Source organism: Brassica rapa, chromosome A06 (assembly GCF_000309985.2).
Source record: "Brassica rapa cultivar Chiifu-401-42 chromosome A06, CAAS_Brap_v3.01, whole genome shotgun sequence".
Taxonomy (NCBI): domain Eukaryota; kingdom Viridiplantae; phylum Streptophyta; class Magnoliopsida; order Brassicales; family Brassicaceae; genus Brassica; species Brassica rapa.
This window is the reverse complement of record NC_024800.2, coordinates 2,288,445-2,311,941: the sequence shown is the minus strand read 5'-3', so window position 1 is coordinate 2,311,941 and position 23,497 is coordinate 2,288,445. Positions and strand designations below refer to the sequence as shown.

General features: G+C 31.7%; 4 protein-coding genes across 4 annotated transcripts; 1 reads left to right on the top strand and 3 right to left on the bottom strand.

Moving 5' to 3' along the window:
- The first annotated feature begins 388 nt into the window (after positions 1-388).
- On the top strand, positions 389-4,646 carry LOC103871405 (transcription factor HHO6). Its single transcript, XM_033272558.1, is given in 5 exon segments — positions 389-3,312; positions 3,397-3,867; positions 3,948-4,024; positions 4,105-4,365; positions 4,368-4,646. Coding segments are annotated over 5 exon segments (996 nt in total). The 5' UTR covers positions 389-3,149; the 3' UTR covers positions 4,392-4,646.
- A 558-nt stretch (positions 4,647-5,204) lies between these two features.
- On the bottom strand, positions 5,205-7,780 carry LOC103871404 (methylthioribose kinase). The gene is made up of 6 exons (XM_009149645.3): positions 7,465-7,780; positions 6,456-6,765; positions 6,200-6,374; positions 5,929-6,130; positions 5,643-5,857; positions 5,205-5,543 (listed from the first exon to the last, which is right to left on the bottom strand). The coding sequence occupies exons 1-6, from the start codon at positions 7,648-7,650 to the stop codon at positions 5,375-5,377; spliced, it is 1,257 nt and encodes a 418-aa protein (XP_009147893.1). The 5' UTR covers positions 7,651-7,780; the 3' UTR covers positions 5,205-5,374.
- A 351-nt stretch (positions 7,781-8,131) lies between these two features.
- On the bottom strand, positions 8,132-18,887 carry LOC103871403 (transcription factor bHLH95). The gene is made up of 3 exons (XM_009149644.2): positions 11,372-18,887; positions 9,847-10,326; positions 8,132-9,761 (listed from the first exon to the last, which is right to left on the bottom strand). Exons 1-3 carry the CDS (start codon positions 11,687-11,689, stop codon positions 9,657-9,659), a joined length of 903 nt encoding a protein of 300 aa, XP_009147892.1. The 5' UTR covers positions 11,690-18,887; the 3' UTR covers positions 8,132-9,656.
- On the bottom strand, positions 18,886-22,641 carry LOC103871402 (polyadenylate-binding protein 8). Its single transcript, XM_009149643.3, has 9 exons — positions 22,217-22,641; positions 21,506-21,624; positions 20,775-21,431; positions 20,242-20,319; positions 20,078-20,167; positions 19,864-19,992; positions 19,607-19,792; positions 19,329-19,532; positions 18,886-19,248 (listed from the first exon to the last, which is right to left on the bottom strand). The coding sequence occupies exons 1-9, from the start codon at positions 22,467-22,469 to the stop codon at positions 19,003-19,005; spliced, it is 1,962 nt and encodes a 653-aa protein (XP_009147891.1). The 5' UTR covers positions 22,470-22,641; the 3' UTR covers positions 18,886-19,002.
- Between the last annotated feature and the right edge of the window lie 856 nt (positions 22,642-23,497).

Genomic DNA, 23,497 nt, shown 5'->3' with positions numbered 1-23,497 from the left:
TTGTTATTGTATGTAAATCATAGATTCATCTATCTAGATTCACATTCAGACAGGGACGTCCCTAGAGTTATGGAGACCATCAACAAAAAAGAAATTGGGGGCCTATCTAATTGTGGATTTATTTTATTTTTAATGTTTCTTTATTAATATTATTTTTGTTTTTTCACTGACATATTAGTAATGGACTGAATTTAATTCATTTTGACATTGGTATATTTTTTTACTTTACAAAACAGTAAAATCCAAAATTATTTATAAAAATTATAATAAAACTTTTAAAAATGGAGGTCTTAAAAAAAGGGGGCCCTAAGCCAATGCTTCAGTTGGCTGTGCCAAGGGACGCCCCTGCATTCAGATCTCAGCATAACTTCAGTTTAAACAAATGAATTCAGTAGGACCCTAGTATACAAATAGAAGTGGCGTAGCCAAAACAACGAATTATTTTAAAATAAATCCTAGGAAAATACAAAATAGATTTTTCTTTTTTTTGGTAAAAAGTTAAATAATACAAAGTAGATTCTTTGACTATGACTATCCGACAAAATCAGTGGAGATGAAAGAAACCGATGTGGATCCAACGCAAGGTCCAAACATCCATGTTTCGTACTGGTGTTGTATATCATGACATCAAATTTGCATACTGATATAAAAAAATATTATACACATATATTTTAAACCATTGGTTGATGGGCAAGATTCTTATATCTATGAAAGAGTAAAGTAAGAATCCAACCAGCATAAAATAAATATATTAATAGATAGAGATTCGATTGGCCTTTCCAAAATATTTGTCTCGGTTCATAATTTCGAAGAATATATTGGCAGAGTGACATACAATTTTTTCAATAAAATGTATCTGCATGTTTGGTTCGTCAGACAAAACTATTCTCTGCACATGACATGGTGAGTCAGAATATGCCTACCTGCATCATCCATTATTTTGTTTTTTTTTTATTAAAAAATGCATCACTTTTTAAAAATAATTGATTTTAAAATAACTAAACCAGACAAATGAATATAGTTTCGTCTAAATCTCCCAAATATTTAGACTAAAATATAGATTTTGAAATGATTAGCGAAGAATAGATAGAGAAGACTAAAAGATTGACATTCTTTTACTAAGTGCTTTCATATTTTCTTAGTTAGCAAGAAATAGTTGATATTGGAAAAAATGATGAGTTTAGAATTCTATATTAGCCACTAGTGGACACGAGTCCGGTATCAATTGGAGCAAGAGCCAGGAGAGCATTTGCAAAAGTAATTATTTGGACAAAACCTTCAACTACACAAAAGCTCGAAATCGGAAAGCAGAGAAAAAAGGGTGGAACGAACAACCACATTTCTCTGTGCCCCTAATCCTATGATTTTAGTATCTTTGACTTTTGAGGCACCACATCTTTGAAATTTATAAGCTTTTCACCGACAATTATGAAAATTTAAATACCTTAACACCGCGTTATTAATTTTGTTGGACCAAACCATTTATCAAGAACACAGAAGAAAGGTGAGTGTAGTAACTAGTATGCTATTCAAATGCAATGCTAAGAGTTATTTTACTAATAAATCAACAAGAATTTTAGTCATGCTATATGTTTTCTTCATAGGCCTAAAATAAATGAAATGTAACCGCATTTTATAATAATGGTTCTATGCGTACCAAAAATGGTTTTTAGTGTTGTAATCTTTGTTTTTTTGTGTCTAGAACAATTGTTTATTAAGTATAGCATGGTCGTCAAATTAACAAATTAGCCAATATTTTGAAGTTCTTTTTTTCTAGACTTCTAGTAGCCAAATTATTTGTTTCATTTTAGTAGAAATTTATTAAAATAATCTAATTTATATTTGATTCTCACAAAAAAAAATTTTGTTTGAACATAAAATGCTATTAAATATGAAATGGTCCAACATTGAAAACGCAACAAATATTAATGTTCAAATAACGTTATAGATGATAATTTGGACAAAAATAACTATATTCAACAAACTTTTCTTCCAAAAATCACAAATGTGTATTCTTGCATCTTTGAAACTCCTCCATATATATTACAAACACATGCTGTTTTCTGGTATATAAACCATCATCACCATAGAAATATTGTATTATTTCATAAAATTATGTAATTATAACAATGTAAATTTCTACTGATTATTAATAATAAGCCAAAAAATTAAGGGATGTATTCAGCCAAAAGTTTAAGGTGATTTGTATTAAAATAACAAATCATATGTTATTCAAACATGAATTTCAAAAACTCATTTAAAATCTAGTGTTATCAACAACTTGACATTTAATAAAATATTCTGAAGTTGTGCATAATTTTAGACTGTATTAGTGGATTTTCTTAGTTGAAAAAAAAATAAAACACAAATTTCATGGTTTTAAATGAAATTTTATAGCGGTTATTTAGATAAAATCATCTAATAAATCAAAACTGCTCAAACTTTAGGATGAATACACAAATTATGGAAATATCTTGTCTTCAAATACAAATTAATTTAATATGATTTGAATTTTTAGTTTACATAGTAAAAATTAAAATGTCATAATATATTATGGAAATATCTCGTCTTCAAACACAATTTAATTTAATATTATTTGAAGTTTTAGTTTATATAGTAAAAATTAAAATGTCATAATATATTACAGAAGTATCTCGTCTTCAAACACAAATTAATTTACCGAATCAGGTTTTAAGCCACTAGTTTTAAGAAAATGGAATGTGAATGTTAAATGATGATCATAATAAGCATTGAGAAAAATCATGAGTTTGGTACGAAGAATAAGACCGAGTCAAGTCGCGACTAACATGTAAAACTCGAACTAGAGCGAGTGAGAATGTGAGAGATACGCGACGAAGCGAAGAGTTTTAGATTTTTTTTGGTATCTAAAAAGAAGAAGATACCCCACAACAATATACAGAATCTTCTCTACTGTTTCTCTTCCTTCCTTCAATCTTCTTCTCTCTCTCTAAACATTCCATCTTCTCTTGCTATAAAATCTCTTCACACAGATCTCTTCTCAGGTTGTTACAGCTCACACTCGAACAGGGTTTTGTCATGACAAGAAGACAAGTTTGAGTTTTTTTTCTTTCCAAGTTTAAAGATCGAGACTTTGAACTTAAAAAGATCGATTTCTTTTTTTTTTGTCGATGGGTTCGTTAGGAGATGAGCTTAGTCTAGGATCTAGAAGTCACTGTTCGATTCCGACAAAACCTTCGAGGATCACGAATGTTAAAAAGCTTGAAGAAGAGAAGATAAAGATCGAAAGCAGTGATCTTGAGCTTCCTCTCTGTTTGCAGATCCTAAACGATGGTCTGTGTTATCTCATTTTAACAATTTTGAATTTGATTTAGGAGAATGCTGAAACTCTGTTTTTTTTTTTTTTTTTTTTTGCAGCTATTTTGTATTTGAAGGAGGAGAACAAGAGATGTTCGGAGATGGATACTCAACCATTGTTGAAAGATTTCATCTCTCCATTGCTATGGAGAGAAGATAACAACAAACTGGATGATATTGAGGTAAGAGTTCTGACATCGAGACAACGTTTTGGATTAATCCAGGACAAGGATTGAGTTGGTTTGGTCTAGTTGTTGCAGAGAAATGAGGAGAAATCTTTAAGTGGTTTGCCTATGTTGTTGAAGACTCCAGAGGTGGAAACCGGTTTAGGTCTCGGTTTAGCTTCTAGCTCGATGGTTAACGGAGGAAGAAGAAAAGGGACTGCCTCTTGTGGGTTTAACTCTAACTCTGTGCCACAGCTACCACCATATCTTCAGCAGCAAGCGTTGTCGCGGAAGCAAAGAAGGTGTTGGACTCCTGAGTTGCATCGCCGTTTCGTTGATGCGTTGCAACTACTCGGTGGTCCTGGAGGTAAAAAGACATGATAATCCATCTTCTTGTTTTTGAAGTTTGGTTTGCTTAATAATATTTTTGTTTATTTGAGTTTACAGTGGCAACTCCTAAGCAAATAAGAGAGCATATGCAAGAAGAAGGCTTAACCAATGATGAAGTGAAGAGTCATTTACAGGTAAGACCTTTGAATCTCTTTAAGCAACTGTTACTATTACTAACAACCTTTCTTTACATTTTTCTCTGTTATATTTGTAGAAGTACCGGTTACACATCAGGAAGTCTAATTCGAATCTGGAGAAACAATCTCTAGTTGTTTTAGGGTTTAACTTGTGGAATTCATCATCGAAAGAGGAAGAAGAAGGAGCAGGTGAAGGAGGAGAATCATCAAAGAGGAGCAACTCGCTGTCTGATTCTCCTCAGGGTCCATTGCACTTGCCTTGTACAACAACTACTACTACAACAGGTGGTGATAGTTGCATGGAAGATGCTGAAGATGCTAAATCTGAGAGCTTTCAGATATGGAGAGATTGAGATCTCCATAAATCTCAAAAAAAAAACATTTTTCAAGAACTTCTTTTTTTTGTTATATTGGATTCACTACTAGTAGTGAAAGAGAACAATAATTATAGAAAGGACATATAGGTTTATATACATATAGAAAGTGAGAGAGTAAAAGAGTGAGGATGGTTCAAATTATTTTTGTGTACGGCATTTTTGGTTGGGTTTTAATTGAGAGTAATAATCTTCCTATTTTGTTTCATCATATTTTTTTTTAATATATAATACTTTATTAACTAGTTGCATGTTGGGGTTTATTGATTTGGGGTTTATTGATTATAATAGGCATATAATAATCATGTGTTGTTTTTACAATCTATTGCATTCGTAGAATTTTAGAAGAATTCATATTTTGTAACTTTACGTCAATAAATCTAGAAAAATATAAACACTAGAATTGTAGTTAAATTAAATACATTAAAAATTTAGAGTACAGTAGCTTTTGCCTGCAACTGAAATCTTTTAAATTCTACGATTCAGTAACCCTTCTTACTCTAAATTTCTCTAGCTATGTTTTGGATTTTATTTATATTGTTCTATCTAAGTGTTTTTTTTTTTTTTTTGAATAAAATTAATTGGAATACCTTGAGTTTCAAGAAAACATACCTCTCTTTCAGACCAGTATTATAAAAACAGTGGCTTTCACTGCATGCATGTCGTCTCTTTCAAAAGTTTCACTACACTCGCTCGCAGCCTCTCAGTTATGTTGTTTCCTCTCGTCGCTTTGTAGACAAAAGCATTGAATACGCTTTTTTTTCTTTCAAGTGATTTCGCTAAAGAAGTAACGAACTTACAAGTGATGACGAATATGTTGTGTTTATTTTACTTAAAAAAGTGGGATCATTCTTGGCAATGGCAAGCAACTCCAGCCAAGAAGATCATCAAAGTAAAAGAGACTTTCAAGTTTAAACATCTGTTTTTTTTTTCCTTTATCATTCATTAGAACACACACAAAAAGAGACAGGTCTCAGCTTTGTTGTTGAATAGCTGAAACAACTTCACCGATACACTTAAACTTTCTCCTTTCCTTGAGAAGCATCTTCCCAAACTCCAGCGCCTTTCTCTCACAAACCGCTCGTTCTTCATCTTCTTTGATCGATTCAAAGTCTTCCACATGTGCCACACCCACAATTCTCCTAATCAAAATACCAAAACCAAAAGATAAAACTATCAACAAGATATTCAAGATCCACAAATAAAATCTATGTGCTTAGCATTCATTCATTCTCTCTCACCTAATCATCTTTGCAGCGCCGAATCCGAGCGAGTCATGAAACAAACTCCTCATGTACTTCTCTTGAACAAGCTGCATAACCTCGGTACTGTTATAGATATCTGCAAGGTATGCTTCTCCAGGACCATCTTTGTTTTGATCCCACAGCGCAATGAACCTTTTGTTAAACATATTCCAAGTCTGCTCAATGGTCCTCAAGATCCATTGCTTGTATTCCTGCATTGCAGATGATGATGAGAAGAAAGAAAAACGAAAATGAGAGAGTTTTGAATATATATATTGCTTACTTTTCGATCGTTTCCCTCAGTAGCATGCCCATCTTGTGCAAAGAAAGCTAATATCAAGTTACCAAGATAAGCTCCAATGTCGAAACCCATTGGTCCGTAAAAAGAAAACTCAGGATCTATAACTTGAGTTGAGTCTTGTGTAACCATGACAGAGCCAGTGTGAAGATCACCATGTATTAGCGCTTGAGCTCTTTCACAGAACCTAACAACATAACGAATACACAATGGTTTAGAAGCAGATTGTAATGGAAATGGTAGCAAAAGAATATACATTGACTTAAGCTCTGAGATTTCGAGCTTCAAGGCGCTATCTTCACGCACAGCCTTAGCATCATCATCCAGATAAGGTGAAGTCCAACGATTAAACGTAGAAACTCTATATGGGTCAGAGAACACTACTTGCTCAGTTAACCGGCATAACTCCACATTACCACAAAACTCGGTTACTACAAAAAAAAAAAAGGTTGTCAGAGAATCAATCTTGAGTTCAGGCAACACCAAAATGTTTATTGTAGCAAGTTTGGAACCTGCTCTTTTGTGCTCTGTGGTATCATGATAGAGTAGCGAAGTGAAGAAGAGGGTTTTGGCCATGTAATCAGCCATGTGTTCTGCAAGGAAAGGGTACTCGATTCCAGCAACGAGTCCTTTGCGGAGGATGATGTGAGGAGGCTCGAGGTATCTCATTCCAATCAAAGCCATGGTTCTGTCAAAATGGTAGACTTCAGGAACATGATCAGGAGACAAACCACCGTGCTTTCTCAGAGTTGTTGCTTCAAAGTAAGCTCTTTCTTTCGTCATTGGCCATGATTCTCCAATACAACGTATATACGGAAGCGCCTACTTAGATAAAAGAACACAAATTAATCAACAACTTGAGTTACTTGAAAGATCAAAGCTTGTTTCATATCCATGGAAGTTAATAGCAATGTTCTCTATAGATGGAAGTAACGGCAGAGAAAGGTACAACCTTTTACAACTTGAAGACAAAGTGAATCACTTTCGAGTTACAATCTCTTCACAATTAAGACAAAAAGGTACAAACTTGAAGACAAAAGTGAATCGTTTACGAGTTACAAACTCTTCAAAATTAAGACAAAGGTATGAACTTTCAGACAACAGAGACAGACAAAAGTGAATCATTTAAGAGTTACAAACTCTTCAAAATTAAGACAAAGGTATGAACTTTCAGACAACAGAGACATATATGATTGATGATTGGACAGAGAAGGCTTTGATCTCCAATACCCATCATCGAGAAACTCGATTCGAGTTACAAAAGATAAACCCTAATTCCTGATTAAGACTGGGTACAAAGTGAATCATTTACAATCTCTTCAAAATTAAGACAAAGGTACAAACTTTCAGACAACAGAGACATATACGATTGCTGATTGGACAGAGAAGGCTTTGATCCAATACCCATCATCTAGAAACTCAATTCGAGTTGCTAACGATAAACCCTAATTCCTGATTTAGACCGGACACAGTAGGAAGTGATAACGAATCTGTTATGGTTTAGATGAGATGAGAAAGAACCTGTTTGATGACGAGTGAGCCAGTGGATCCGACAACGATGAAAACGAAGTTGAGATTGCCATCTCCAACTTCTTTGATAACCAGATCATCGTACTTGTCTCCGAGCCTGGAGGAGAGGGCAGGCGTTGCCTTTATGTACTCTACTAGAGATTTCTCGTTCAACGGCTTGAACTCATCGAACGACATCTCTTTTCCTCTCAGCTTCAGTTTCAAGCAAGTGTGGAGAGATAAGAGAGAGAGAGAGAGAGAGAGAGAGAGAGAGAGAGAGAGAGGTTCAAAGATTCTCTATTTGTTTTTGGCTTCACATCTGCAGTCAGTATAAGGAGTGACCGACCAACGAGACGGCAATACTCACGCAGGCCTTTCAAGAACCGTTGAATAACCAACCGATCGTTAGTGTTTGCCAAACCCAAACCAATTAATTTCTTACTTGGTTTTTCTATCCGGTTGTTTTCAATCAACCCAAGTCCAACTTCGGCTTTGGTTCGGTTTGATGTGCACACATGGTTTAGTATCAGTTCAATCTTCCTCTTTTTTTTGCGCAACTTTAGTGAACGTTCGGATATCCATTCGGATTTGATTCAGGTCTATTGGGATTTTAGATTCTCGGAGTTAAAGATATTTATAAATTTTGGTTCTAGTTCGCTTTAGATCTTTACGGGTTCGGTTTGGTTTGGATATTCTTTTTAAATTATTTTAAAATTTTAAAATTAATAAATCATTAAAAAATTTAAAAAATTAAAAATAAAAATAATATATTACATATAAATTTGAATAATATATGCTAAAATACCTAAACTTAACATATAAGTTGGTTTAACTTGAATATTTGGATATGAATCAATAAATATTTCAAGTATTTTTGGTGTTTTGATTATTGTTTAGCTATTTTAGACATTTACTTTTGACTATTTATATATATTTTCATATATTTTGGACAACTGCAACATATCTTTTATATTTTAAATATTTTATATATTAAATCTAAAATAGTTAATATATTTAAGTATATAAATCTATTTTGGATACATTCGAGTACCCGAAATATTTTAGATACATTCGAATACCCGAAATATTTTGGTTCGGATCGGGCTCAGTTCCGGTTCTCTAAATACCAGAATTTTAAACCCCTTTGAATATTTAACGGTTCAGATTCAGTACTATTTTTTTGGATCAGATTCAGTTCGGTTCGATTCTTTGGATTCTGATTTTTTTGCCGAGCTCTAGTCTTAAAGTTTTCTAGCCGTAGTGTTTGTGGGTGCTATCGGCAAAACCAATTAAGCTTTTAGGATAAATATTTTTCATTCCAATACATATAGTCTTAAAGTTTTCAAAATGTGTTGGAATGTATCCAAAATCAAAATGTGCTGGAATGTATCCAAGGAAACAAAAATTTTAAAAGGAAAATTATCGGATTTTTTGTTGAAGAAGTATAGATGCAATATGTTTTAAAATTGAGTTCTAGCAAGCCGAAAAGTGTTGTGATATATCTTAGTCAATATTCTGTAAATAGTGTTAGCCATCATAATAGAAGTAATAAAAAGAGGATCAAGAAATAAAGAAATAAAGTAGTTGGTGAAGAAAACAAAGATTGTAGCATAACCGATGTTTGTGTATGTAAGTTTTGGGTAGATTTGGAATGTCAGAATCACGACTTTGATATTCAGTACTTGTGATTGTTCAATGTTTTTTTTTAATAAAGATGCTGTCTTTAATCTTCTTTTTTATTTTTACGTTTTATCTACGTCTCATTGCTTTTGGTTTGACAGGAAACACGTACGTACTGGACGTTGTTTGCTACTTTTCTTGTTAAAAGATGTTCGGCAAACTATGGGTAAATATTTTTCTTTCTAAGACGTTAAAGAAGAAATAAATTTAAACCCTCAAAAAGAAAATTGCACTTCAACATCCCATAGGACAGTTCTTGCCAATGCATTGGTCAAAGAAAATAAAATAAAATTGTCGAAAGAGTCACTAGACAACAATGTTCGAAGAAGCTTATCTCTTCTCTTATTCTTTGTTTTTTTTCTTTTGATAATAATGGGTTATAAAGTGCAAAGTCCAAACTTATCTCTGCATGCACATCGATAAAAAGCCGGGACTTTGTGAAAAACAAACCCTGAAAGTACTTAAAACTGAAGATTCATCCAATGACCTGAAAAGGAATTCAACCCGAAGCAGCCATTTATAATTCAAGGAGATGAAAAATATAAGGCCAGTTCATTAGCAGCTTGCTTGAAAATATCCCCTACTCCAAATCCATCTCCCAGTAACTGATTCTCATAACTCGGACTTACCTGTTTCAATACAAAAGAACCATTGTTATAAAAAAATAGTATCACCACATATCATATCATAAAAATGATATATGTAATATTATACCTGTGCTTGGATCACGTAGGTGCTCCGGTAAACATTAGAGGAGACATTAGCAAACACGACTTCAATGTTGTACTTCTCAAACAAGTAACAAACATTAGTGAAAACTCCTGATTTGTCTTTTGGGCAACAAATATTGAAGAAAGCTTCATTCCCACAGAAATTCAGCACGACGTTACTTGAGGACCAAATATCGAAAGCAGCGGTCGGGTCATTACAAGGGTAAGGCAGGTTTGTGATGGAAGAAGATATCTGATCGGCCAAGAAAGCTTCACGAGAGTAACAATCTGCTGGGGCGGCACCTACGGGAAGGATTTGGGAATGGTGTGAGATTGGTGTGAGCAGAGTTGTAGGAGAAGTAGTTGTGTTCGAAGCAGAAGAATATTGAAGTTTCTCGAGCTTTTTCATTTGGAGCTTTTGCAAAGTTTGTTCAAGGGATTTGATGGAGCTCACTGCTTCGTCTACAATTGTTGATTTGTCAGCCTATGGATCATAGGTTAAAATATATTAGAATATGTATACGATTTTACATAACGTAAGATATCCGACACACTAACATCCACGAAAATTAATTATCAAAAGACGGGAAAAACTGGGACAAAGACAAATAAGAAAAAGGAATCTAAAGCTTTGACAGCTTTGCCAAAATCTCACCAAACTTAAGTGACATATATCAGATATATTTATTTATATAAATTTAAAGAAATGTAACTTGACCTGAAAAGAAACAAGAACCTGCAGTTGAATAAATCGAAATCTAAAATAAAATAGTCCGGTAGAGAAGAAACATAATTGATTGATGGGAACCATATGTAATACCGTACAAAAACTTATAGATGGTCGATGGAGTTAAAAAGATTAATGTATTTTACAATTTTTAAATAATGACTAGTATCTAAATTTAAATTATAAAAAAAATCTTATAAATAATAAGCTTATGGATAAAATTGTTAAAATAATATATGAATTTTACTTTTGAATTTTAATTAAATTTTAATAAAAAATTTAATCATCGCAAATAATTGAATTCATAACATTAAAATTAAAATGTGAGGTGAGACATTGGTAAGTCTTATGATATTTTTTTTTAAACACAGAGTTTTAGTTAAACAATACTTTCTAAACATTTTAAAAATATATATAAAACGAATTTCAATCATGAAAGAAAAAATAAAAAGGTAAGCTGGGTTGAAATGTTTGTGGCTTAAAAAAATAGAATAGTTAGAATCACAATAATTTTGAATATATAAACTAACTATTTAAAATAAGCGTAGAAAACTTTAAATAAAAGTTTAACTAGTATGAAATTTTTTTTAAAACATGGGGACTACTTAATGAAAATTCCTTTTTCAATCTACTTATACAAACGGCTCTAACCGTATGTTAATTAATGATGATATAACAGCAGACAGCAAATAAATAAAAAATATCGTCTACAGGTTCCGATTGGTAGTAAATGAATGAAGAAATAAATCAATCGCATGCACTATATCAAATATGCATGTTTTTGTTACCAAATCTTGTATACCTTAGGAGGAAGCTGGGGAAGCAAAGCATGTAGTTTAGAGAACATGTCCCTCATTTTCTTCCTCCTTTCTCTCTCGGTCCATATATGTATTTCATGATCAGGTGAGTCTTCAACATGATTTTTTCCATTTCTTTTCGTCCTTTTCTTTCCTTTTGCATCCTTCTTATCCATCGAGATCGGATTTTCTAACAGAAGAGAAGGTTGCAGTAGAGGTAGTTGCGTCTCGATTCTTCTACTACCGCCTCCAGAATCATCAGAACTGGATACGCCCCACATAAAACCCTCTTGAGCATTAGTCATATTGAATTGGATGCTCATTTTACCTCTTTTGCTTTGGTGTATTTATGGTGCTTTTATGAATGTCTTATATAAAGAGAGAAAGAAGCTTCAAAGATGGTGAAAGAAAGAAAACTAAGAGACCATATATATATATATATAAAGTAAAGTGAATTCATAGGAAAACCCCAAAATACAATCATAACACGAGGGCCGTTACTAAGAACTTAAAATCAAAAATTATATACGTTATAAACGTTTATCTTTTTGCCTTTTTACGAAGTTATTAAGAAAAAATCTATTAAAATTATTTACAGCTAACATATTTTTATATCGATTAAATGACTAGCATAATCAAATACGTGTTTTTATTAATTTTTTTTTAAAATGGTATAATTTATTTGTATACAACCATACCAATTCAAGATAAATTAATCCAATTTAATAAGTTAGTGCATGGTTTGTGCTAATGTTGTCATCAATCCTATTTAACTCACATATATTTTTATTAGTGACAAAAATAAGTACATCACTATATATATAGCGAGATCAAACGAAAGCACACAAATTAATATTAATATACTATTTTATATGAAGTGCATTTTATAAAATGTTATTAATATACACTTTATAAATTGTCTTAAGCATATATTTTATATAAAAAATGGTGTTATATATTGAATAACTTTTATCCTTTGGAAATATCGACAAATGAGTACCAAAATATTAAACTTCTGATTAATTCATTCCAAATTTCCATTTTGTCTTAGTATTATTTCAAAAAATTTCCATAGTTTCTCCACTTGTATATATGTATGTTGTAAAACTATGTACTTAAGTTTAATATTAGATAAAAGTTGGTTACATATGACATAATGTAATTGATTGTATATATGTATAGTAGTATAATATTTCTCAACCTCATCCCAAATTTAAATATTTGAAAGTAGTCATTTAATTTTATAAAAACTTTTTGACATATGTCATACAATTATAAAAATTCATTTCCGATACATATAAAATATACGTTACATTCAATGCTAATTTGAATTTTCTCTCTCTCCGTGTTGTGTTGTATGACGTAAATATGCAGATGCGTTGGATTTAAGAAATTACTAAATTTTGACCGATTCTTTTAAAGTGTGGTATATATTTTTGGTTTAATTGTTTCTGCTTAAAAGCTACCATGACTATTTTTTTTTGAATTTTATGATGGTCCAATACTACTAATAATTAAGAGTTATTTTGTTAGTATAAAATGATAAAATATATCTAATTAAGATTTGAAAGTGTATGATTTGTTGTTTTTGTATACTATATTTTAAAAAGAGTTTTAATAATGTTGCATATTTACAAGATTTTGTCACGCGTATCTAAAGGCGGGGTTATATTTTGCTCAAAATTTTTTTAATGTAAATTATAAATATTTTGTTATAAATGATATTTTTTCCATAATAGTTGCTTGAATTGTTTTAGGATAGTAAAAATATTTCCCGAAATATAATCTGTTGATTTTTCTTGGTAATATCTCATACTGATTTTGTTAAATGCCTTAATGTTCTGTATTGAATTTTTTTTTCATATATAATATATTTTTGGATTGAATAATGTTATTAATTTTGGCAAAGTAATACACATTTCAACAGATTGTAGAGATGGTTCAGATATGATAGTCTACAGAAGACACGCTTAATCTCGCAATCAGATCGGCACGTGAATGGCAACAAGCGCAAGTTACTAGACAACCGAACGCTCAGGTTATCAGCTACGACGTATATCCTTCAGGACCTTCACCAACCATAATGACTGCCTGGATTGTTTCACTGATGCTTCATGGAACAAAACCAACAAAAGAGCAGGCTGTGTTTGGATTATTACTACCTCAGATGGACGCGTTCTGAGACAGGCATCATTGCTGGAGTCCCACATCTTGTCACCTTTAATGGCTGAATCTCTCGCCATGCGCTCTGCCCTCCTTAATGCCAAGGATTTTGGCTTATCAAAAATCTGCATCAAGTAAGATTGTCAAGTTCTCTTAGTAGCAATCTCCTCGAAGGCTCCTCCGGTGGATATCTATGGAATCTATGGGGACATCGACGCACTATCAATATATTTTCAGTTTCGATTTCATTCCTAGGGTCCAAAACTAGATGACTGATGCTATGGCTAAAGCCACCCTCTTAATGGTACTGCTATCGCCAACTAGCTTAGTGGAATGTTTTTAATCAAATCAGTGTTCAAACAAACGTTAAGATATGAGAAATAAGATTTATGAATATATTTGTATTTTATAAGGAAATATATCTTTAATGATTTTTTTTTTATCTTTTAATGATTTTGATTTAAGAAAAACATAAGCTACATTATTATATATACAATAATAATATTATATACAATAGAAAGTTATATATACAATAGAAAGTTGTTACATAAAATTTAAATAATATCATAATATTAAATATACAAACAACATTAGTCAACCAATTATTATTTATCGGATATTTTCATCCAAAGAGTTTTGAATGATAATAAGAGTAATATGTATAAAACTTTATGGTATTGATAATATCATATCATTTATCATATTTTTATGGTGGGGATGTTTAATATGAAGTAAAAAAATTGAAAGTATGATCATATAAATATTTAGAAAATAAGAGTAAGTTGGATTAAAGATCTTTTAATATTACATAAAACAGAGTTGTAATTTAGAGTAATATTTGTTTTTTAAACTGCTGGCTAAATGTGTTTCGGTGTTGTCTCTCCTCTCTTGGTGTCAGATATTGTTGGATATATTAAATTATGTAAAATAAAGAGTCCATATTGTTAGAAATATGTATGATGCAAATCATATTTATAAATATTAAGAAGAAAACTTTACTATTATTGATGTAAAATTAAAGGCAAGTAATTAAGAATCAAATCGATAAACATTATTTTAATATGGCCCACAAATATATTGATCCAAAATACATTCCATAATTAGGCTAGATTTGATGTGTTATTAATATTAATGTGTTCGGAGAATTTATTATAGTGTATAATTTTAAAAAAAAAAAATTCCACTTATAAGCAAGTCTGATCTAAAGTTGTAATTATGTTTTAACATTATATGTGTGTTAGGAAAATTATTATAGTGTATAAGTTTAAAAAAAAAAAATTCACTTATAAGCAAGTTGGATCTAAAGTTGTGATTCTGTTTTGATAGTATAGATAATATTAGATATGTTACTGAAAACAAAATTAAGATTAAGTTTAATGTTAGTGAATTGTCAAGTTAATGTGTTGATAAGGGAGCTGAAGTAGAAAAAATGTCAATACTTCTAGTTAGATCACATAAAATCTATATTTTGGCTAAAATATCCGAAAAGATGTGAAAAGGTATTGTTATTTTTAAATGTACTGAGATTTTTCATAATAATTAAACATTGTCTACTTAACTGATATTGTAACATTTACACAATATATATGGTGTAATATACTTATAGAATCAATTTTATATTTTCTCATACTTATATTCCCTTTTAAAATCACTATATTTTTATATATTAAATTATTAAAATTTTCAATTAAAGATTATTTGTAGCCTTAGTTTTCTCCGAAAATAGAAATAGTTCTACTTTGTTACAAAATTCTTTTTATAACTTTAAATTTGTAATTTCAACAGAATATTTTTTATTTTTAATTAATTTTATATATTAAATTTATCAGTTTTATACTTTTTATAAAAATATATTTAGCTACAAACACAAAAACTTAGAAGCAATGGACGTTTATATTTCAATAAAATATTATCTTTAAACAAAATTTTAGCCAATAATAAAACTTCAAAACACAAATGATTATAATATGTATATATAAACTTTTCATAATTGTAGAAATGAGAGAAAATGAAATAATTATTCTTAACAACTTATATTGGAGAACAGAAGACGTATATATGAGCAGAAAAAGACTCAACACCTAGTTGTAAATAAAATTGAAATCACTAGACAGTATTATATTTCAAAATGATGAATATTTTATAATTTTTATACATATTAATAAAACATAGTAAAATCATAGTTATAAATGCATAAAAATAGTTATAAATGCATAGTTTTTTGTGATGACAAAAATATGCATTTTTTTTATGTTCTCCATTTCCCATACTTTTGAAAACCAATAAGATTTTAATAAATGCAATCAATACTTTTGAAATTTTCATTTATAATTCTTATTTGATAAAAATAAATAAAAATGTATCTTTTTGAAATTATTATTTTCTAAGACATACATCTTTATTAAACAGAGAGAGTATTTAATACTTGTAAATGTTTATTTGGGTGATGAAGAATAATTTTAAATTATAAAACTAGATCTTAATCCGCATATCCATGCGAGTTTTTTCTTCTTTTACTAAAACATTTTAGTTTATATAACAACATTTATCATTAAACTAATGTAATTTATATGTATTATATAACTCTATAATGCCTACATTTAAATGATTTATATTGTTATTACAATAATTTTTTGTTTATTATACTAAAATATTTTAGTTTATATAAAAACAATTATCACTAAATTAATGTAATTTATATGTATTATATAACTCTATAATGCCTACATTTAAGTGACTTATATTTTTATTACTATATTTTTTTGTTTATTATACTAAAACATTTTAGTTTATATAAAAACAATTATCACTAAATTAATGTAATTTATATGTATTATATAACTCTATAATGCCTATATTTAAGTGGCTTATATTGTTAATTATTTTGAGAACATTATTATGTAACAATACTGTATTACATAATTTTTAATTTTATTTCTAAGTTTGAAATGTATATGGAAGTCAAATTAAATTAGACTTACATAATAGAGAAGAAATATTGTGAGATATTGTTAAAAATAACAATAATATTTTTTTAAAAGAAACTATAATATATTGTACATGCAAAATAATTTTGTAGTAAAAATCTTATTTGAAAAATTGCTTGAAATACACAAAATTAGATAAGATTTTTTTATTTGAAATAGAAATGGATATAACAAATATTTTTAAGATCTTTATAAAATTTATTTCCGAAAACTAATTAATTTAAATTTTTTATCATTAAAATATATCTAAAAGTATTTTATATGATTTTAATTTTCGTTCATAAGAAATAAATTTAATTTGTACTTCTAATTATATTTTATGATAGTTAAAATTTAAAATAATTAATTTTCAGAAATAAAATTTTAAATGATTCTGAACAGATTTTCTTAGATTTTTCTTAAACAATATTTATTTGTATTTTATGTAAAATATAAAAATATTAAAAGATATGATGATTAAACTATGTAAAAAATTGATAAATATTTTAAAGAATTTTCCATTTTAAAATATCACACATGAAATAAGTCATGACTTTTGTTTTATAGTATAGATAGATTCTAAAATTTTAAATTGTTAGTGCTTAAAGACGAATTCTAGTGTCTTGGTACTCATTAGTTAATATTTTATGTAACCTTTTGTTTGATTAAATATGAGCTATCTAAAAATATTGTTAACTGATCTCTGACTGAAACCATTTATCAAAAAAGTTGTTACTCTGGTTCGAAAAGAATAAAAATGTGAATTTAGGATCCTTAATTAACTTGTGATTATCTTAACTGTCTAATAATTATCAGGTGGTAAAAGTGAGCGTTATCTTTATGGTTTTCAGTGCCTGTAATCATTGATCGCCAGAGATAAGAGTGTCCTTTTCTTTCCTCTTTTAAGTAATTATTTTTTTGAAAAACACTTTTTGAATTAAATTGAAACTGTCCGAATCTGTTCATATTCACTCTCGAGTTTTTGAACTTATTCCTTATCAAATGGAAACAGTCTGGAATATTATTTTAATGTACTATAAAACAAAACTAAGTAACTTTTTTGTTACGTAACGTGGCAATCATTCACACATCACGATTCATGAATCCAATATCCTAGCGTCGACAAAAGAAAACCATTACTAGGTGAATTAGGTATTTAAAAAAAATATAACTAGATGTACGATGTGCGGACATTAATATAATTCTCTGATTTATAATAAGAATTATAGTTACATTTCTATAATCTATATTCTACTGGATGGAACAGGCGATTCATGCTATTGGAAAGGAACTTGGGGATGTCTCCACTAAAGATGTCACTCAGAGTCGACATTAACGGCCTCCAACCTCTAGAAATGACTATGGATATCCTCCTACCTTCTGGAGAAACTACTGAAGTGGAGTTTGAACACTTCATAATTGAAAAACACTGTTTTACGTGCTTCTCACGCTTTCATGAGGACAGAGACTTCCCCTCCAGGCCTAGGAACGCTCCCATTCCTAAGGACAGAATCTTGGGCATCACTCAACGAATTGTATTTCATCAAATTGAAGCTGAGAAGCAACGTCATGATGATCGACGCGGTTACCGTCGGTTAGATAACCAAAGACAGCCTCCTAGAGAGACTCGACACTACTCCTCCTAGATAAGACTTATGAACTTTGACGAGCCGGACAACTTGCTGCGAACTGCACAAGAAGAAACAGCGATGCAATGGCTTTCACAACGACACAAGACTAAGATTTCCTGAACCTTCAGTTCAAAAAACCAAACCAGAACTCACAAGCCTAACACCATACACCAACAAAGAAGCAAACAAACAAACGTCTGGAAATTAAGCTCCCTGCTCAATTGAACCTTCATTGGAGAATCAACAGCCTCAACCTCTTTATAAAGTTTCCATTAACCGAAACTACCGAGGACAAGAAAGGCAGAAGACACTTAAACAAAGGCCAGAATGCTGGATGAGACATGATATACTAATTACAATTATTTAATAATTATTTTATTATGTATTTCTTACCAGATTGTTGGTTAATTCATGATTATAAAGGCAAAATAACATTTACACATAATATATCGTATACTCTAGCTAATTAGGTAAAACTGTTAGATTTTTATAATTTTTTTGTTAGGCATACAATCTAATTTCCATAGTGCCTTTGGTGTCAATATAGAAACAAAGAAAAAAAACACAATTTGGATGAAATATTGTTTTGTGTATGCAATTAGAACTAAATGAACTAATTAATATGAACTCAGCAATGCGCTAGTTTTGGTGCATTTTGTGACTAAGATCATCAAACGCATTAAACCAAACGTTTTATGAATCTTAAATAGATAAAAGCAAACCAAGATCTATGGAATGGGTAAATGATCCAAAACTTCCCAAAGTATTAAAGATTAGCTGAAATCCAAAACAAAAAAAAACACATTGTAATCCAAAACTTTCAAGAACCACTCTTTGTATCTGATTCTCCACAAGGACAAACAAAGCACTTATAACTCAAGGTACGATGTTGTCTCCAAGAGACAGAGACGCTAACTGATCAGCTGCACCACCAGCTTGCTGCTGCTGAGCTACACTCCTCAGCACATCCATTGCCTCTGCAACTTTAGCTTTAAGTGCATCAGGAGATTCCAGCAAGTGAAGTACTTCGGTTTGGTCCATTTCAAGAAGCATTCCCGTGACTTTAGCTGCTGATTCTGGCTCAAGCTGCTCCACTAGTGGGTACAGATTCTCACCAAGCATCTGTGAGGAAGAAAAAACAACACTTTTTCAGTAAACAATAAATTGTCTCAGTGACAAAAAAAACAACATTTTAATATTACCGTTCTCTGATGCTCAGGAGCCGCATTAGCTAGTGATGTAGCCAAAGCTCCAATAGGAACAGGCTGAGAAGCAGCAGGTGAATCACGAAGATGAGCACCACCACCAGACACATCATACGGTACAGACAGCATGTTTGGAGTAAGACCAGGCATTGGGTTTACATCTCTCTGTGGATACCTATACATTCTACCCCTTGGATGCATCTGGAGAATACAGCAAAATATAAGAACGCAAATGATTCTCAAAGAGACAATAATTGCTGCAGAAGATACTTAACCTGCTGTGGCTGCATCATAGGGGAAGGTTGTTGTGGAAGAGCTCCTCCTCTTCTACCACCACCACCAGGTCGTTGCTGCTGCTGTTGTTGCTGGCCTTGTTGCATCATAGGCATGAAGAAGTTTGGCATCGGTGAGCCGCCAGGTCTCATGCCCGGTACAAGCTGTTGTTGATACCCGTATCCAGGCTGTTCAATGGAGAAGAAGAGTTATAAAGATTGGTTTCACATGTTTTTAGCTAAAGAACTTTGACTTTTACCTGAGGAGGAATCATGCCAGGAGGTCCTTGGCCATAGAAGAGTTGTTGACCCATTGGTGGGCCACCTGGTGGATACATTGGCATCCTTGGACCAACCGCAGGTACTGGCCTCATCTGTGAAAACTGAGCCTAAAATGCAAAGAAAGTGAAAATTGAGTACTATGAGAATAGGATAACGTCAACTCTTGTTTTAAGGTTAAAAACATAAACAGACCTGTAACCTAGCTTTGCGGTCTTCTTTCCTCTGTGCAAGAGCGACATATAGAGGCTTTGAGACAATCATTTTACCATTCATCTCAGCAATCTGAACCCAAGGACAAGTTAAACATTGAGATCGCTTTAAAATTCACATGTCTTCTTTATATGGTAGTCACTTACAGCTCTAGATGCTTCCTCAGGAGTTGAGAATGCCACAAATCCAGATCCTCTACTCACTCCAGTAGGGTCACGCATCACCTGTCACATTCAAAATGTAATAAATTTTTTAGATTTTGTATTTAAAGAGTTATATAGATTTAGATTTTATAATTATTCTAGTCTTATTCAATTGAGTCTTTTCAAAACAATGTTAAAATCTTGTGTTATTAGTTTATGAACTTGTAATAAGTAGTTAATAGTTTATAAGAATCTAGAGTTATTGGATTCATTATTTTACAAAGTCAACAAAAAGAAAAAAGTTTGAAAATGACTAGCCGTGAAAAAAACAGATGAACTGCTACAATAAGAGAGAGAGAAAGGCAAAGGATTATCTTCAGTTAAAAATCTAATAATCTACAAAACTCTTCAACTAAATTTTTCAAAATAATTAAAATCATCAGAACTCTTTTTCAAATTCAAAATACTTTTAGTGTTAAAAATCATCAAAACTATTTTAAAATAACAAACCGATAACAACTGTGTCAGTCACATACCTTGCAGGATGTAATAGTTCCAAAGGAAGTAAAATGTTCCCTGAGCTTCTCATCTGTGACAGACTCATCCAAGTTCTTAACATACAAGTTAGACCCCTGAGACTTATCTGCAGCCTCCTTCAAACTCTGCTCATACTTTTGCTTGAGTTCGTTTTCCCTCTCCGACTTCTTCTGAGCTCTCCCAACAAACCACTCCTTGTCGTCAAAGGTCTTTCCATTTAAAGCCTCAACAGCTTTGGCTGCGTCTTCTGAACTCTCAAAATTCACAAATCCAAAGCCTTTAGACTTGCCTTCCCCATCTCTCATGATAACGCAGCTAGTAGTCACACCAAACTCTCCAAACACTTTCTTCAGCTCCTCGTCGCTCATGGACTCCGACAGGTTTTTGACATAGACGTTGTTGAACTTCACCTTCTCGCCAGAAGGGTCTCTCTGCTGCTTGTGAACAAAGGGTCCAACGTAGACTTGCTTGTCGTTGAGAAGCATCCCATTCAACTGCTCTATGGCTCTTTGAGCTGCTTCTTCGGTGTCGTACTGCACAAAGCCGTAGCCTTTGGACTGGCCAGAGGGGTCAACAGCCACTTTGCAAGACAGGATAGCACCAAAGGCGGAGAATGTCTCGTGGAGTGCTTTGTGATCAATTGATTTGTCAAGATTCTGAGATATGGATAAACAAATGTCAAAACAAGAAATCAAACACTGCATTGTAAGTTCATATTTATATTGCGTACCTTGATGAATATGTTACCAAGACCGCTTTTACGGACACTTGGATCACGGACAGAGTACATAACTCTAATAGCCCTTCCATTGAGAGCCATGAAGTTCAGCTCATTCAGTGCCCTCGTAGCTGTCACACAAAGAGAATCATTTACACATACAAACTAACGCTTTAATCATTAATGGAGTCTAAGTATAGTTTTCTTGCAGCTATTAAAGCTAAACTGAACCGATTGTTCAAGCAATGCACAAACCAATCGTTTAAAAGATGAACAATACCACAATCTTAAGCAATTATTTGTTTAGTAAATCAAAAGTAATATTATTATTAGTTTTGCCAAGAACAAAAATGTCACACTGATTCCAATTTTAAACCACTCTACAACCTAAAAAGCTTACACATTTTTATTTATATAGTTTCCAATAACACAATCTTAAAGCAATTATTTGTTTAGTAAATCAAAAGTAATAAGCTTTGCCAAGAACACAAATGTCACACTGTTTTCAATTTTATTAAACCACTCTACAACCTAACAAGGTTACACATTTTTATTACACAAGTTTCCAAATAATATTATCTCTCACTACGCCCTATCCTCAATAAAAAAAAAACAGATCTCAGAAACATAATAATGACACATCAATGCAGACAACACAACAAGCAAATCTTAATTTCAATTTACCAATCTTAGATTCTAATCATAAAAAGACAAGAGAGTTACCATCTTGAGGAGTGGCGTAATTAACGTATCCGTAGCCAAGAGATCTCCTTGTCGTCATGTCTCTACAGACACGAACCGAAACCACCTGTCCCGCTTGGCTAAACGCCTCGAACAGCTGCGAATCCGTCACCGTCTGGTCTAGATCTCCCACGTACAGCGACGTCGTCCCCTGCTGCCCCGCTCCGACCACAGCCGCCGCCGCGCCGGCACCGGAAACCGCTACTCCACCGTTGGCATTCTGAATCTGCGCCATTTTTTCTCTCGTCTTTCTTCTTCTTCTCCGAATCAGCTCAATGAACAACAACGAAAATAAAAATTGGATCTTTTTAGATGCAGTGTTGAGCTTTGATAGGAGTGACCTTATCTCTCAGAGACAAAAGCTCAAATGAAAGAAAAAAAACTGCAAAGAGGAAAGGCTACTTGGAGGTGTCCGAGTTTATATAGGGAAGGTTACACACCAAACCCTAGTAGCTTTGATGGAAATTGAGATATCTCAGCCGTTGGATTTATTCTTTCGTGTCGTGTTCTGGGTCCCATTGTGGATGCTTGTTTCCATATTTGGTTTTGCCTTTTTTTTTTATTTATTTAGAAAAATAAATGTGAATTCCTTTTGTTTTTCTTTTTTGTTTTGGATAACTTGATTTTTCCTTTGGTTAAAAGTAAAATAAAATTATTTAATGTTCTGATTCTGTAAGTATTTAACGTTAGTTATACCGTTAATTATAAAATCTTATTGTTTTAAATTTATAAAATGTATTGTTCAGACATGTTTAAATTGTCCACATGTGATGCATTGAAACACAATTTACAAAACACAGTTGAGCAATGCTAAACCGGTTTACCTATTGGGTACTGAATGAAAATGGGCCACGAATTGTTAACCGGTTTCTTGAAATGTTGAAAATATCTGGACTGCATTTCTATGGCCCAATCTTATAAAAACCCAATTTGACCAGTCCTAAACTAATCTGAAAATATCAATTTCATGGGATATTTCGTGTATGGAAATCATGCATCATTCACCTTGTTGGCTTGTTCTCTGTGATTTATTTTTAAACGGTACATGTTAACTTTTGTTGTGGGTTTGTATAGGACTATGTATCTTTAAGCGGATTGAGTCACCATGCCATATTGATTTGGTTGTTGAAATGGGATGGATTATTATTTATTTTATTGTCTATGTTGTCTATTTTTCAAAAAAAAATTATATAAAAAGTGACTTTGGTAATTATTTAGTCGCAAAATCACATTTTCCTGTCAAAACTGCAAAATTGAGTTTTT

Coding starts and splice junctions, on each gene's coding strand:
- LOC103871404 (XM_009149645.3), bottom strand. CDS start 7,650: ATGTCGTTCGATGAGTTCAAGCCGTTGAACGAGAAATCTCTAGTAGAG. Junction 5,858..5,928: donor CTGAGGGAAACGATCGAAAA/GTAAGCAATATA, acceptor TCTGCAATGCAG/GAATACAAGCAATGGATCTT. Junction 5,544..5,642: donor GGCGCTGCAAAGATGATTAG/GTGAGAGAGAAT, acceptor TATTTTGATTAG/GAGAATTGTGGGTGTGGCAC.
- LOC103871403 (XM_009149644.2), bottom strand. CDS start 11,689: ATGAGCATCCAATTCAATATGACTAATGCTCAAGAGGGTTTTATGTGG. Junction 10,327..11,371: donor TTCCCCAGCTTCCTCCTAAG/GTATACAAGATT, acceptor TATGATCCATAG/GCTGACAAATCAACAATTGT. Junction 9,762..9,846: donor CCTACGTGATCCAAGCACAG/GTATAATATTAC, acceptor GTATTGAAACAG/GTAAGTCCGAGTTATGAGAA.
- LOC103871402 (XM_009149643.3), bottom strand. CDS start 22,469: ATGGCGCAGATTCAGAATGCCAACGGTGGAGTAGCGGTTTCCGGTGCC. Junction 20,320..20,774: donor GAACTATTACATCCTGCAAG/GTATGTGACTGA, acceptor TGAATGTGACAG/GTGATGCGTGACCCTACTGG. Junction 19,249..19,328: donor CTCCTGAGCATCAGAGAACG/GTAATATTAAAA, acceptor TCTTCCTCACAG/ATGCTTGGTGAGAATCTGTA.